We start from the raw sequence: 16,357 nt of genomic DNA, 5'->3' as shown, positions 1-16,357 counted from the left end.
AGTTTTCATATCAGTATCACTTTTTTGTCTTCGTTAATTGTTATAATCTTCATGTCAGCATCACACTATCATAATACAGTATTATCTGTATTTTCCCAGTCATTTATGCTGCAGTTTTCATCATCCACCACAATCGTTAGTTATCATTGTATTGTGGCAGCACGAACGAAATTCGTGGCCAAAGATGAAGAATCGACGAGTTGGCCGGATTGTGAAAGATATTAATTTTTTTTTTTCTGAGGCTGGACTTGAAAACGTCTAACAGAGTGTTCAGGAGAAATACAGGGAATTTCCAAGGAATTTTCCGAATTTCTCTCGTCTGATGGCGAGGGACATTTTCTGTATCTGACGCGTGTTCGCAGGGTCATCGCGCGTGTTTCTCGGGGAATACTCTGACCCCTCGTCAAACCTCCATTATCCCTTTCTTTGACAATTATTAAATCACACACTTTCCTGCCAATAAAGCCATCCACCCACAATAATAAGCGAGTAAACGTTTGGTCTGCACAAAAAATTATATTTATTTGATTTATTCCATATCATAGGATCAAGTTGACTCTTCACTCAGCACGTGCAATGATGCACGGTTTTTGAAGGCCTGTAACGGGATTTGCACCGAGCGACAAGGAAAGGATATCTTATCAGGGTGCATTCAGCTGCACAGGCTGCCAATCACACGGTGGCTAGCTGAATAAAACTGGAAATGCCACTAATCTCAGCGATTTCACTGGCGGTCAGCGCACTGTATCACAGGGTGTTGGTGAGTGGAATCACAACTCGTGCATGTGAAAGTGGCGCATGCTTCACGTGATACCTAAGTACAATTATGGTATACATAATGCTACACAGCACATCGAGGTCAGGGACACAACAATCTTCTTACTTAGCTGTTTATAAAAGCTCCTTTGCCTCTTGTGGAGAAAAGCACAGTCGGAACTGGTCGTGTTGTCAGCTATCGTCTATTTCTTTTTTTTCTTTCTTCTGTTTGTTCGTCTTTTTCATTGTGAAAAATTGGCGTCAGGCTAATTGGCTTGTCAACATCGCTATATCTGACCGTTTTTTTTTTTAAATTTTTTTAGTTGAAATGTCGCAGTAGAAAAAAAAACATTTGGACTCGTTCGTTGCATTGCATACTCAATTTAATTCAGTTATTATCTCGCCAACACGGGTTCTAAAATTTTGCATCGTACTGTCAGCACACTTCTGTCTACAGGTTTATCTACTGGCGTGGTGTGGCAAATATTTTTCTTTTTTCATGAGAAAAAAATATTATTCAGCGCCGAAAATGTGAGGATTGCAAGTTTGTTCCTGAATATCGTGGGTATGAAATGATAAACACAAACAGGTGAATTATGGGGCGGTTGGGGTTGGAAGTTACTTGCTATATGCTATTAGCACCTTGACAGAAAGAGGACGAGGATGTGCCATTAACCTATTTGCACACCGACGATGACATTAATAATAATAAAAAGTTGCTATCATTCAGCCGTCTTCAGGTTACCAACGACTTATGTTCTGGAAACTGTCTTTAAGTTGATTTTGTCTTTAAGTCGAACGTAACCCGACAAGTAGATATCTTTGCTTCGTTTTCAATTTGCCCGTAAAGCCCACACGAAGCAACAGATCCACACACTCACATATATAATATTATCAGTCAGCATGTATAGTACCCCAGCCAAAACCAAGTTCGCCGATCTCAACACCCACCTCCCACAAAACAATCACTCAACATCTTTACAAAGAAAAAGAAAATTCCTCGTGAAGCAGACAGACAACACAGATTCTCGACATTGTCATCGTCTCGATATGTACATTCACAGAACTATTCTCTTATTGTCACACGTGTACACTAACATAGAAGTACGATGACATCGTAAGGAGAAGTGGAAAAGGTCATAGTGATGCTTTCTTTGTCTGTAGTGACCTCACACTGACTCACACAGGTATGCAAGCGGGTGACTAACCTTTAACCCTGTGACCAACTTACATGTGGTGATGCACCATCGTCTGCTTAACCTTTTCATAGCAAAGACACTGAATCGTTGTCGCTGTCGTCAGACAAGACTGACAACGATAAAGTCGAAAGTCGTAGACGAGAAAAAGGTCAAGGACAAGGACACTGGCAACAGGTGAAGGTCAAGCAAAGGACACCCAAACACAGATCGACGCAGAGAAACAAAAATGCCGAGGGCTAGTCTCCTCAAGTCGGGTAGGCGAAACGACATCACAATGTCCAGCCTCGTTACCAACAGAGAAAACTGTCTTTCTCCGGAAGCCAGAACGAGGCAACCAGACATTGGTGTCTTCTTCACGAAGATCAGAACTCGTCTGAAGGCAGCAATGAACCACATTACGCAAGGACACATATCACCATCTTGAAAGCTGGCAGCAGGTGGTGGTCTTGCTACTACAAACTGATCACTACACTTAAGCGCATTTATATACAGAAATTAAAACCCATGAACTAAAAATCTGGAGCCGTCGCCATCACGTGCTTGTGGTCTGAAAGATGGAACTCCGGAACTCAAATTTAAAAATTGCTTTTCAGGAACACTGTTCACTCTTCACTCAACTGAAAAGCTTCATTATTCGTCTTGCAGGTTTAATTGATATTGTAATAAAGGGAAAGTGGAGTCGAGGAAGAGGAGGAGAGAAGACGATTAGAAACAGACACGTGACTGCAGACACAAACTGCACACAGCAAATGCACACAGACACACATAGTAGACGGGTGGGGTAAGGGACGAGGTAGTCAGGCGCAGGTGTGTTTGCACAGTCGGTGTTGCCAGCGACACTATTTGGCGGCGAGATTGATAGCGCCCCCTAGACCTTTCAAGGAAGCGGTTTGCGTGTCCGCGCGGGATGTGGAAAACACGCGCTCACCTCCGGTGTCGCGTGTGTGTCGCCGCTCGTCAGTAATAATTACAAAGCTATTTCTGTCAGTAATAATTACATAGCTATTCCTGTCTCTTTTTCTCACCCACACACGAACAAATTGGACAGCAATGACATTCCGAGAAACTCGAGTCGGCTGCGACAATTCTCATCCCTCCACCCCTCGTTCAACCGCGCTCCTTTCTTTCTCTCCTCCGCCAACCACTGCTTTTAAACTATCCTGTTGAACTGTTGGTAGACATTGTAGACAACAATAGACCTAACCGTAAGTTTTCATCAGACTCGATTTAAGTGATGTTGATTAAATACATATTTTTGCGAGGAATGACCGTGTGTAGGAGAAGGAGGTTGGTTCAAAGTGGTGGAGCTGTGTTGTGGAAATGGACGTGGTGTCTTCTGAAAGAAAGTTTAAACCTGGATTGTGAAGCCGTTAGAAATGGCATTAAACATTCCCTCATCCCCCAGCATTCTTGCCCTTCCATTTCTGCTTCGCCAAAATTCTGAGCACTCCCATCAGTCGCCTAATTCAGACTTTCTGCGCCGTTCTACGAAGAATGAGTGTAAGCCGGCCGCATTCTGGACTCGATCATTTCGCAAGAAATGGGTCAATCAGGGAAACGGTTGCCCCCACTTTCTCCCCCTCATTCCTCCCCCTCCCAGGGCCGCCTGTGACTTAGAAGTATAGGGTTGCCTGGCTCATGCTGCGGAAGCTGTCATTGGGAACTTTTATTTTGGGAGGGAAGGGTCTAGGAATCCCGTCATGCGGAAGGCAAGGGGTCGCATTTTGGCGTTCTGCGGCCCCCTCGTGCCGTTGACAGACGCCAACTGGCACGTTCTCATACGCACCAAAAACGTCACGTGTGTTCTTTCCTCAGAGCGCGTGCGCTCGCCTACGAGCGCGTGCCTTGCTTTGGCGTTCCCGTCTCCTGACCACTTAAAACTTGCAGCTAATTTGCTTGATTTGTTTTGTCTGTTTGTCTGGAAGGAGGAACATGGGTGGGGGAGGAGGAGGATTTTTAGAACAATGTGAAGTTGATATTCGTTTGGACCAGTATAATTTTTTTATTATGGCTTTACTTTCTCAGCCAGCCGCTTCGGTAAATAGAATTTAAAAAATAAAGAGTTTCTATGTTTTAATGCAGCTTGATATATAAAACTAGAGAGAAAAGTCTGTGATAGAATATTAGAGAGACATGCAGTAGCAAAAAAGATTCGAGAGAAACAGGAAAGAGTTTGGAGTTCAAGAAAAACATTCGTCACTCGCGAGTTATCTGCTGTCAGTCACACCTCGGCCTCATGTACCCAGCCCCAGTGAAAACACAATTTAGGACCTTAACCGAGGACCGTCGCCCGCAGTTTTCCATCAGAATAAATGTGGACCGGCTTTTGACAAGGCAAGCCCCGTAGAATCTTCTTACATGCAACAGCCACGAGCACAAGTCCATTATTGTGCCTGGCTGCTGGGTTGACGATGGCTAGCTCCACAGGCGAGGACATAAAAACGTGTCAAGCGGCGTATGCTTGGGGTTTGATGTCTCGGAAGGCTCGGGGGATTTAATATCTGATGTAGGCTCGTTAAGGGTTAAAAAAAAAAATACAAGGCATAACGGAGAGAGTGACTGAGCTTATTGCCTGAGTGGTGTGAGACCGAATCTTGCTGCTGTTAACTTTTAGAGCATTGTGGTTGTTATGTAGAAGGCGGGTTACTTTGTGTATGCGCGCGTGCGTGTGTTTGTGTGAGTTATCGTACACATGGTTGTGTAAATAAACAAGTCACTGAAGGAGAAGAACATTGACGGAATTTCACATTGATTGATATCTGCAGATGATGATGTCGATTTTTGTTTTTGCTACTAAAAGTGAGACCCTGACACTCTATCGGCATGACCTCAGGGTGTCCGTGAAGCCAGTGGATTACGGGACTTGATGCTAAGCACACTTCTTGCCACTCTAGTGGCACGACTTCCTTCTTCATTCGCTGGATCTGACGTACCAAAAAAAAAAAAAAATTCATTTCAAGAAAATTACAGTAAAAAGAAAAATTGGTCGAAGAGAGAAGAAAAAAAAAACAAAAAAAAACGTATATAATGAGGAGCTGCAAAAGAAACGTAGAAGAAAGGAGCAGATTCTTTAATAATGAATGATGCGATAGCTGAAAAGATGAAGAAGAATAAAGAAAGAGGAAAGATATTTGGATAAAAAATAAAAACGACAAGATAACGGATTTTTAAAAGGTGAACAAGAAAGAAAAAACCCAGAAGGAAACGTATTATAAAAAAAAGTTTCAGAAGCAGGAGGCTGGAGATGTCAAAGGAACGACAATCGATTCTAACGGGAGGGAATTCATGTTCGATCGCGGCATCTGGGTGGATTTTTATCGGGGTTCTTGGTCATTGCGCAGCAGATGGAGTTTGAGTGGCTGGTGAAGGTGGAGGAGAAGGTGAGGTCGGTCTCAGAGACATCTGGTGTACGAAGCCTCCGTTGCAGCAAATGGTTCCGAAGAAAGTAAGACAAAAATTATTGGATGGCAGCTTACAGGTCAGTGTGTGTGTGTGTGTGTATGTGTGCGCGCGTGCGTGAGTCAAGGGTCTAGACAAAAAGAGCAGAAGGAAGAATTGATGCATAAATATTAGAAACTGTAAGAAGGAAGCAGATGATCAATCAACTGGCTACTTCCGGTTTGCTGAAATTTTATTGAATGAAACCTGATGAAAGTGTTCACGTTCTTGGGCTACGCGCTAATGGTTCCCTTCGTGCTAGAAGCAGCTGTGACCGCCATTGCCAAATCGCCACATCATCACCATATCATCACGATCGGATTATCACATCAACACATCATGATTAATAGGACTGTTTCGTCTTTTCGTGTTCAATGTTCCTGGTCTTCGACAAATCACAAAGGCCTTAGATTGTTTTCTTATATACGCACTACATCCGATGCACTATTTCTTTGCCAAGCACTCAGATTTTATGGTATGCAGGACCGTGTTCTTTGATTTTCAACTAAACTGAAAGTCTTGTGAGTTAATCTGCAAAGACTTTGGTCACGTGGCTAGAAAGGATTCAATACACCTTTTCAACTCTCACTCTGGGCGAGCGACTAAACAGTCCTTAAAAACTGACGGTTAAGTGGACCTCCTGGTTGTGATCCACAACAATGAGGTCTGCTGGCATCAAGCAAGTAGTGGTTTTACGACAGACGGCGTGACTGGTCCTGTGGAGATGGCTCCTATCGAGGGGCGAAATGTTGAGGATTATTGACAAGTTTCTTCTGGCTTGTGGCTGTCACACGCACGGAGGAGACTGTAGTGTAACTCGAACAGGCGCCATCTGGCGAGGGACACAGTCTCTTCTTCACTTGTTGCTGGAGCTGCTATCTGGCCTGGAAAATGTCTTCACTTGTTGCTTGTTGGAAAGGTTTTATTTGAGCTTCATTTGCACAAATAATAATAATTAAATCATTTTATCTCTTTTTTTTTCTCTCTGTCTGGCCGTCTCGGTTTACTGAATCATCGCGACGAGCAACCCACAGGCGTGTGTTTGTGTTTTAAGACACATTCATTGATTAGATGATTTGTTATTTAGTCAGTTAAACGGAACTGGAATTTGAAATCAGCAGAGAAATACACTCAGAACAGCATTTGGTCCTTGCTGTCAAGGGCAGGCATCTGTGCCATAGGTCAAGACAGAAGTGTGGATCATTGTAGAAGCCGCTAGGTACTTTGTGTAGGGAAGGGAGGCAATCGAGGCATAGATCACCGGCAGACAACTATAAAGACGTTGTGCACTGCTTCACAGTAACACACACACTCTCTCTACCCTCCCTAATCTCTCTCTCTAGCGGCCATGAAGAGCGCGCGCTGTTGTTCGGGGGTCCCCGTGTCCTCCCCACAATGACCGGCTGCTTTAGACTAGGTCGCTGGCAACTGTAGGTGCAGTGAAGCAGAAAACTACTTTGGAAATCCTGTTGAGAATCTTTTGTGAGGTCTGACAGGCCGATACTCAAGCCAGCTCCTTTACAACCCATTTGCTTCCTAACTACTGTCTGAACACAACAGACGCAGGAAGAGTCGTTCTCCTCTCTCAGTGTTTCGGGTGGGAGACGGGTGTGTGGGCTGCAGTAGTTCTCTTTCTAAATAGTCGCAAATGTTGTAGGGGTCTTGAGGTTTAGTACCCTTGGTCCTGGCTCACAAGTCATGGTGCTTCACATAATTTTATTTCTTAGTTCCTGCCTCTAGTACATAAATTTTAAAGCTGAAAACTGAAGTGGACAGCCTTGGAGGAGAAAGTTTGGGTTTGGACTTTTTGACCAAGAAGCCGACTATGTACTCGAAAACCCGAACAGAAGTTATTTAAATACAACATACGGGTGCGTAATATGTAGGAACAGGAAAATGATACTGCACAGTCAAGTGATTTGAAATGTGACAATCGTATAAACCAGTTCTTCAAACTTCCATTTGAATGATATGTGGAAGGAAAAAGCAAAAAGTGTTCAAATATAAATATTCAGTTTTTATATCAGTACACTCGGGTTCTGATTCAGTGTGGTCTCCATTACCGGTAACTTAAGTTGCTGGTTTATGTATTAATTTTGTATTTAAGTTTTCTTTTGTTTAGAAGGCCATGGCAATAGTGTGGCTAAGCAATGCAAAATTATTGGTTTAATAGTCAGCTCATGACAAATCATCTTCGACTGTAAACAAAACAGAGTTGTTTTATTTGTTTGTTTGGAATACCATTTGTCATTAATAAACTCAATTAATTAATTAAACTACTAAGACTTTTCCTCGCAATGTTTGAACAGATTACATGGAGGGCACCGACTGTGGGGACAGAAAGCATCTGGGAGCAGCAGTCGTCTACTCACAGCTGGTGGACTCAGGGTCCCAGTACTACTCACATGACCTGGAATGTCGAATAACCTTTAAAGCTGAAGACGATGGCTGGCGACTGATGCTCAGGATTACAGAACTAGAGATCCCAGACCGCACGGCCAATGGAATTTGTAATGATGCCCTCTTCATTTTTGATGACAGTACCATATACGCAAAAGCAATGGTAAGGACTTGAAGGTGTTTGTCTTGTTCTTTGTATTTTTCATGTCTTTCAGAAACCTTTGGTTAAGTTAGGTTCTCTTTGATCGATCGACATTGTGTGGCATCCGATGTTCTTTTTCTCGATATCGATAATTTAAATTATTTATGTACATTTTCTAGAGCCAGTCTCTTCACATGAATGTGTCATCTGTGTTCTGGGGAATTTCTGTTTGTTGTGTGACTAGTTAAACAAAAGAAGGGTAATCAATTAGCTTTGTATAGTGGCCGATGAGATTTATCCGAGGCGGAATTATTGCTGTTTGAAAACTGACTCAGGGGGTAGGGGGCTTGTGCGCGGTTTAGATAAGAAAACATTCTACCCTGCTTGCCATACTTCTGATCCTTCACCCAGCTCGCCTTTTCCCCCCTTGAAGCCCACTGCCCTCTTCCCTCTTGAGCATAGATGGCACTCTCACATCAGCGAATTCCAGTACAAAATCAGACCTACAGCCTTTGTGTGTGAACAATTTTACGAAGATGTGAACTGCCCGTATTTAAGAAAACTGCTGTCAGATAATACAGCTTAATCGACCTGATTGGAAGGATGGATAATTTTGTCCATTTACGACTTGCTGTAAATAGACAGTTAATGACCTCTTCAGCGCTGCCATGTCTTTAGCAGGGAGTCTGCTCCTCTCTCCCCATTGTCAAACTGTAAAGTGCGCGCGCATCTGCACTATTAGGACAGACGGAGGTTCGCTCTTGCCAGCGTCTGAGAACTTGCTTGTCGCCATTTCCTAACCGCCATTCGCATTCGTTTTCTTTTCTTCTTATTCTTTTTTTCTCTTCTTCTCTTGTCGTTTGGCTGCCTAGCATAACCCTGTCTTGACTCCAGTAGAACCTTGTTAGTTGTGCTCAGTCTTTCAGCTTTTTCTTGAGAGTTTGAATGGATATAATTTGTTGCATTTACCTACTTTGAGAATAACGTTGACGTCCATGTTTTCTGAGCATGAAGACTTGATCGATCAACTGGTACAAGACAGAAAGATAGAACAAAGAGAGCAGAACGAGGATATTGAGTGCAGACAGAGAGAGAGAGAAAATAAGAAGAGGACAGAGAGTGGGTAGGAAATAGGAGGGAGGAGACAGTAGAAGAGTAATTCAAAAAGTGTGAAGAGAGTGTGCTAGTACATTGGAAAGTAATGAGAAGATGAAAAAACAGGAGAGGAATAAGAAAACAAATAAGAGGGGAGAGAGAGAGAGGGAGTGAGGAGGAAGGGAAGAAAGAAATTTCAAGGCTGTCTTTTGACAACGAACACAAACAGTAAATGTGCCGCGGTGCCTGTTGACCAGCCTGTGCCTCGTTGTTGATGTCCATTGTGTGTCTTCGTGCGCCTCCAACGGAAGTGTCGGGTGCGGTCCTTCCACCATTTTGTGGCTGAGAGTGACGGGCTAAAAGTCGTGCACTCAGTGAGCTCGTGTGAGTGAGAGAGGGAGGAACTGGGGTAGGCGGTTAGAAGGGCACGACTTGCTTTTCAGTTTTGTATGTTACAATGTGTTTCAAGTTCACATGAGTTACTGAGTGCGGGGAAACGCACTTTGTGTGTCATTAATAAATTTTAAAAGTGTCCTGATCATGTCATGCAAAAAGTGTATAAACAACAAAGTGCCACCTCATAGAAGGCGGTCAAGTATCAAATATTGCAAACAGGATTTCCTGCTCTCTTTCTCCACTTTGCGATAGGACTGGAGCCATGTATAGACTTAACTGCTCTTATGTAATAATATTTTATGGGGGCTTTTCAAATAAAAAAAATCAATTCTGTCAAATGTAAACTAGACTGCTTGTTTTATATCCTGAAAACATACTTATGAACACGAGTGCAATACATTTTCGTGTTAGCCGAGTCCTTCGAGAATTTCTGCACTCGGCACAGTTCACTGAACAATCAGTGGACATCCCCTAGTCTTTTATTGATTGATTTACTTATTTATATTGTTATCTATCCACCGCTCCATCGAGTGACTGTGAACAAAGTGGCAGCAAATGGTGGTGAGGGTCAGGCTAGAAGCTACACGGTGTACACGAGTAATCAGACTAATGGCAGCCGACATATCACAGGCCTGGTCCTTGGTACGTGCTCCACAAACTCCTTTGGAGCGGGTGTGTTGCACTTCCGGGTTGATGTGTGTACCACGTGTGGTGTCTCCGTGGCCGACTGGTGGGCTCTGTGAGTTACAGACACACTAGGGTATAGTATGTGGCAGTAACCATCCTCCTGTGAATTACTGACGGGGTGAGATCGTGTACATACTTGCTCTGTGTGTGTGTGAAAATGAAAGATAGGTGAATATCCTAGTGATGAAGGAAGGAAAAGAATAATAAGCATTTATAACACAGCAGGAAGATTAAACCGTTTTTATCCAACGTCAGGTCACGTCCAGTAACGGCTGTGTCACCTTGATGTTTTCTTAGTTTTCAGTCATTTCTTAGGAGCTATAACAGGTAGCTTTGCCTAAACAGCAACCGCTGAATTTCACTGAAGTAGTGGTTATCATAGCATAGAAACAAACTTTGATTTTTGTGTACGTTTACACGGATTTTATTTACTAAAAATACTATTTTAGATAGTGTACAATTCAAGAAGAAACTTGTTTTGACTTATGTGTTTTTTTGAGTATAAGTTAAAAAGATTCTTCTGCCCATCCCGACCCCACTTTTTTTTTCTCTCTCTTTTATTTCTATTTCCTTCACTCCTACAAAAGGTATGCTATTACAGCAGAGTATGTATCTTAATTCATCCCACTTACACATCAGTTTTCTGTTGTTGTTGTTGTTGTTGTTGTTGTTGTTTTGTTTTAATTAGAGATGCTACAGTCCATGATTTTGCACTAGATGTCGGATACTGAAAACCATTATTATCAGATTATTAAAAATTCTTGACAGCAGCAAACGGATAACACCCACAGCTTGTAACAACAAGCTTTTATTTTTTATTGTCACGTGACTGAACTCTTTACTCTCAGTTCTTTAGCGGATTTCCACGACATTTCTTCATCTTTTGAAAACCACTGCATCCTCACCCACCATTTCACCACTTTTTTTTTTTCTCATCTTCCGTTAAAACTCCTACCTGGAATCCACACTTGCGCTACCCACGCAGCCAGTCTTGATATTGAGTTGTGTGAACACAAGAATGTTCACGTAAGAGAACATGGAGAGTAAACTGCAGGGGGAGAGGCTGTGGGGGGAGCACACGTTAAGGTAGTGGGCCTGTTGTCCACATTTTGCCAGCCGCTGGCTTCGCCGCCCCGACACTAGACGGCAGCACAGCAAATGTTTGTGGAGGCTGACATAACAGTGCAGAAACGCTAATTCAAACGGAGGGCCGCTGACGGCCTCCCTTTGGGTTCGGGAGCGAGAATTTGGCCTCCGTGTCCTCTCGTTTGGGGTGAATTGTGTAGGCAACCACAGCCGTGGACGTTTGGTCAAACTTAAAAAAAAAAAAAGGTGTACCTCGGTTTACTTACAGTAGAGACTGGGAACGGGAGGGTGAGCGAGATGTTGGGATCTGTCAGTCTGTCTGCCTCGTTTTCTCTTCGTTTCTGGAAGCAAGTTAACACCAACCTCAGACGGCTTCCAGTACTCCGCTTGTTTGTGTTGATTATAACCGGACTAAAGTCTAAAAATAGCTTTCCAGTCGGATAACAAATTTGCACTCGGTATTAGACTAAGGTAGTGCTAGTGCTTCACAGCTAGAAAATCTCCTCGAGGCTGAAGCACTTTACAATCAAAGAAACCATAATAAGCCTTTTACACGACTGTGTAGTAGTAAACAACTGAGGTTTACAGACAACCTTGCACACAGTTCTGTCGGGAGAGGTTCTACGGCTGCGTGGTGTCCGCACTCGTTTACAAATCATTTTTGACGAGCAACAGAAAAATTCGCGCCGTCTTTCTAAGTAGGTAAATGTGAACCTCGTCAGGGCAGGTCAAAGGTGACACTGGCTCCGCGCTTCTTACTACCTGCACCTACTTGCTATACCGTGCATGGCAGAGTAATTTAAAGATAAGGTTGTGCACTTACTGCCGCATGTCTATTTGATGACAGTTATGCGAAGAACCGGTCATAAGTAATTTAGCAGTAGACAGTAATCAGACGATCCCGTCCACATCTGCATCATCCTGATAGCCGCCATTACAATAACGCCATGTGATTATCCCCCCTGCCGGTTTTGCAGAGCGACACGGTAAGGGAGAGGAATTCCTGGGGCTGTGCACGAGGTAAATGGTGGGACCCTCCCGCTATATTGGTTGGAATGTCAGTCATAATGTCTGCATGTTAGGGAGGTTGTTTGTCATAGCAGCCATTTTTCCCACGAGCGCTAAGCGGCGAGGGTGCTGTTTTCTCATGAGATTATCTCCCCCACACATCTTCTGAAAAGCTGATTCTAGACGGCATCCAGTACGAGGCTTGTTTGTGCTCATTGCTAGATGGAGGTGGAGCCTAAAAATAGTTTCTCCGTTTGGATGACGTGCACTGGATTTAAAGCTGATATCGGGGTTATCGGTAAACGAACCGTTCATTTGGAAGACATATCAGTTATATAATCATACTAGTAAATCTAAATTTTAAATTATTTTTAACAACCTTATATATATATAGCATGTCGGTGTTTGTACTGTAAATTCTCATTGTAAAATTCAACAAAGATAAATAAGAAACCTGTTACACAGTCTCAAGTACAAATGAAGACAGAAGCAACCAAGAAAAGTAAAATCCATCAAATCTCTTTAAGGTTTATTTGAATCGCATTATAAGGAAAGTTATGTTGCAGACACAGGAAAGAATCCATAAAGATAAATGTTGTTTTTTCCTAAGGGCACATTCATATGTCATGTACATAATTCCTGTGAAAGTGCTCACCACAGCAACGGCCGTGTCCTTGCTGTGACATTTACCTATCGCTGTTAGCTAACATGTTTTTATTCGCTTTACATGAATGTATATTATGTCCATTACTTCGGTCTCTTTTCGTTGGCGAAACGAACATGTTAAACCAAGAATGTTGAACATTTCTGTTGATATATCTCAAGAGGTTGAGTGGTTTCTGACTGTTCAAATGCAGCTGTCGCTGGTTCACATCTATCAGAACTACGTTCGCTTTTCATTTTTTTTTTTTTTTTAACAGATGGTTGTTTGCTACGATTGCGATTTAAAACAATGATGCATTAGTGACGGGTCACGTGGTACTCTCTCAGTAGTTGTTATTATTGTTATTAATGTCTGATGTCTAGACACGTGTTGTTCCTGTGGCGATGTTGGTCCTGGGGTGTAGCAGGTGGTAACGAAATAACACACGCAGCATTTGTATTGCAACATCAGACACAGAAACAATCGTTAATAACAGTTGCTGTAGTGCTAGGGGGCAGTAGCTACAAGTGGTTTAGACTACATTTTTCTTGTCTAAGTTCTCCTCAAGAGTAACCTATCATCGGTGTTACAGTTCACATATATTGATAGGCGTCACTGTTGTCTTTCAAGGCCAGTATAAATCAACGGCGCTTGGCGGAAATATTATATTAATACTTCATTTTTCAGTGTCATTCTTCTCATGCTGCGAAAGCCCGGATCTCCGGAAAGTCCCGGAGACATAAATAGACATGTGATTTATAAGGCGAGATGGCGGAGATCATTATGGCGATTTGGAACGCAGTCTATCTTCTGCTTGTAAATCGTCATAAAAAGAGTGGAAAGGGGCACTTTTATTTTTTTCTTTCTTCCCCATCCCCTCCTTTATTTTCTTTTTTGGATGGTTTCGCCTTCTGGGATCTTTTCTGCGCCTGGTTTATGCTTTCTTTTACGAGCGCTTGCTTTTTTTTTTTGTGGAGGGTTCGCCGCGCTAGTTTTTCTTCCTCGCATTATGAACGGCCAAAGGGCCGACGGGGGGAAAAAACAAGTGGTATGGCCGAACAGTCCCAACGCTACCCAGTGTTTGCGCATTACAAAAACAAACAACAAACAAAAAAAACAAAAAAAAACGGTGGACCCGTTACACGCGCTTCGAAGACTTTCGTCGTACATTAGTCTGAATCAGTTCCGGTTGAAAGGGATCAGAAAGTGATATGGCTGTGGTAAGTGTGAAAACAAATTCTCAAATAAAGATTGAACAGAAGTCATCTATTCTTTTATAATATTATTTATAAAGCGGGTGAAGATGAGCTAAAGAAAAAAAAATCTAGGAAAATAACCCCACCACCTCCAGCAGCTCACATTCAGATCATTTCATGTATGCAAAACAAGGAATTTCAATTCACGGACATACAAACACACACGCACACACACGCCAGAGAAGAGCTAAGAGCACAGGGCAGGGGGAAAGTTGGGGGGGGGGGGAATTATAGTAGCATTTTCAACGGAATTGAAAACTGCTTGACAAGGCGCTGTCCAAACAGAGACTCATGTGATTTATTCTTCTTCGGCTTGGACCTCGGTGACGCTTTCGAGGAAGAAAGTGCTGCACACACTAAAGCTGAAAGCCGCTCAGCCAGGTCGTGCCTTCTCCCACATCATATTGTCATATTGATGAGGCCGTCTAGGCACCCGAGTACTACCATTACGAAATGATAAATTCGCTTGGAGTGCCTGCCGTAGTCGTGGGGAACAAGAAACCAGTAGAGCGCTCTTGAGATCACGGCCTCGTGTCATTACAAATGTGCAAAGCAGGAGTGGTCGCCATAGTTCTGTTGTTGACATGGCCTCCGCAATCCACTGGTCTGTGTCAACAAGCTCCGGAGAGCTGCTGTGCTTGTAGCCAAACTCATAAAGATTGCTTGCAACAGCCCTCGCCCAGGAACTTTCGGGACGAAAGGGGGCAAAGTTCTAGAGCGCTGCCAATCGTTCTGACTCCAGACCGCGTGAAAGCCTCGTTACAAGAAATTTCTTATTTAGTTTGAATTTGTTTATGACAAGCGCGTTTAATAATCTTCGTGTGTGTTCAAGAAATTACTGTCCAAATTCAAGCGGTAATATGGTAATGATGTAATGATTTTTTCATAAGCAGCTTTGCTGTATGCCTTTGGAAGGTGGCAGGCTGGTAGCAAAAGTAGAATTAATATTTGAGGAATGGGGCGCTAGCTTACAGTTTGTGTGTGTGAGAGAGAGAGATGGACTAGTGCTAGTTCACAGTTTAAGTGAGGGAGGTGGGGGGAATTGGAGAGATTTTGTTGAGGGGAGGAGGAGACCCAAACTGAGGACAATGACTTAGTGATACTTAGAAGATTGTACTGAAAAGACAGAAGAAGCAGTTCTTTTTTCAGACATGGTCAGTTACCTTCATGTTTGGTAACGAATATGAGAATGATCATGTGTCACAAATTTCTTTCTTTCTATTTACTTTCTTTCTCTCTTTATGATAATATTACTTTTCTCACACCCGCTACTATGTGTTGAACCTGTTGCACAGAAAAGTGCAGATATAAATTACTATTTCCAAAGGTTGATATACAAGCTCTCATTTCAAGGACTTACTTATCACTCTTGGTGTATTCTCTAATGATATGAAAGGGTAATTTCTTATTTTCCCTTATTTACTCTGACTGACTCTATGTTCTCATTTGTTTGTCTTTCTGTGTTCTAGGAAGACGCCGGCGGAACAGGAGGATTATGTGGAAACCTTTTACCACCACCGCTGTATTCTACAGGGCAATATTTAACAGTAGTTTTTAAGTAAGTATACATTTATATGTTTGGTTACAACGTCCCTTTCTTAGACCTCACTTTCAGCTTTTTTTCTTTTTTAAGACTGCTCCATATTTTCTTTTTCACCATTTTTGTGTTGATACACTGCTTCTCTCCCCTACCTCTATCAGCTATATGAAGTGATGCGAGAAAATGTTTTCGTATGCCGCTCTCCGAGTGCGAGGAACAGTTCCGATGAAGGCTTATCAGTGTAATGACCTGGGCTACCAACAGCTACTCCGGAAATGGTCCCTCGACGGAGGTCCAATCAACACTGGGGGCAGGGGGCTGGCCCCACTCGTGCAACTTGGCTTCTGCTGCCGGCCTCTGCGCGTGTTTGGCGGACATGGCGGACGAGCTGGCAGAAAGCCTACATCAAACAATGCGGCCTTGTAAATTATGTTCCCGCCCTGGGATTTTCTGTTGACAGTGTCGGATTAGGGGACTTAGCACCCGTCTCCCGCCATGTTTGCCGTGATAAGAAAATTGCGAGAGCGCGAGGTCCATTGGCGGACGCCGTGTCAAACTTCTTGTCTAGCGTGGTCGTGGTTGCCTCCCTCTCCTGAAAGATTTCCTCCCTTTGAAGACTAGTCACCAATTAGCAGGCAGCACACTGATGCCTGGTTTGCCATTAACTTTCTCCAACCAGAGCTTCTTGTACCTGAGATGGAGACGATTCTG

General features: G+C 43.1%; 1 protein-coding gene across 3 annotated transcripts in view; it reads left to right on the top strand.

Annotated features, from left to right (window-relative positions):
* The window catches only part of LOC112576901, a 132,705-nt gene that overhangs the window by 14,081 nt on the left and 102,267 nt on the right, over nucleotides 1–16,357 (top strand). For all 3 annotated transcript variants that reach the window (XM_025259759.1, XM_025259760.1, XM_025259758.1), the window contains exons 2-3: nucleotides 7,703–7,956; nucleotides 15,576–15,664. In XM_025259759.1, coding sequence (XP_025115544.1) covers nucleotides 7,703–7,956; nucleotides 15,576–15,664 — 343 coding nt within the window. The remainder of the gene's footprint in view (nucleotides 1–7,702; nucleotides 7,957–15,575; nucleotides 15,665–16,357) is intronic.

Source organism: Pomacea canaliculata, linkage group LG12, assembly GCF_003073045.1.
Source record: "Pomacea canaliculata isolate SZHN2017 linkage group LG12, ASM307304v1, whole genome shotgun sequence".
In the NCBI taxonomy this organism is placed as follows: domain Eukaryota; kingdom Metazoa; phylum Mollusca; class Gastropoda; order Architaenioglossa; family Ampullariidae; genus Pomacea; species Pomacea canaliculata.
This window is presented reverse-complemented; position numbering and strand designations above follow the sequence as displayed.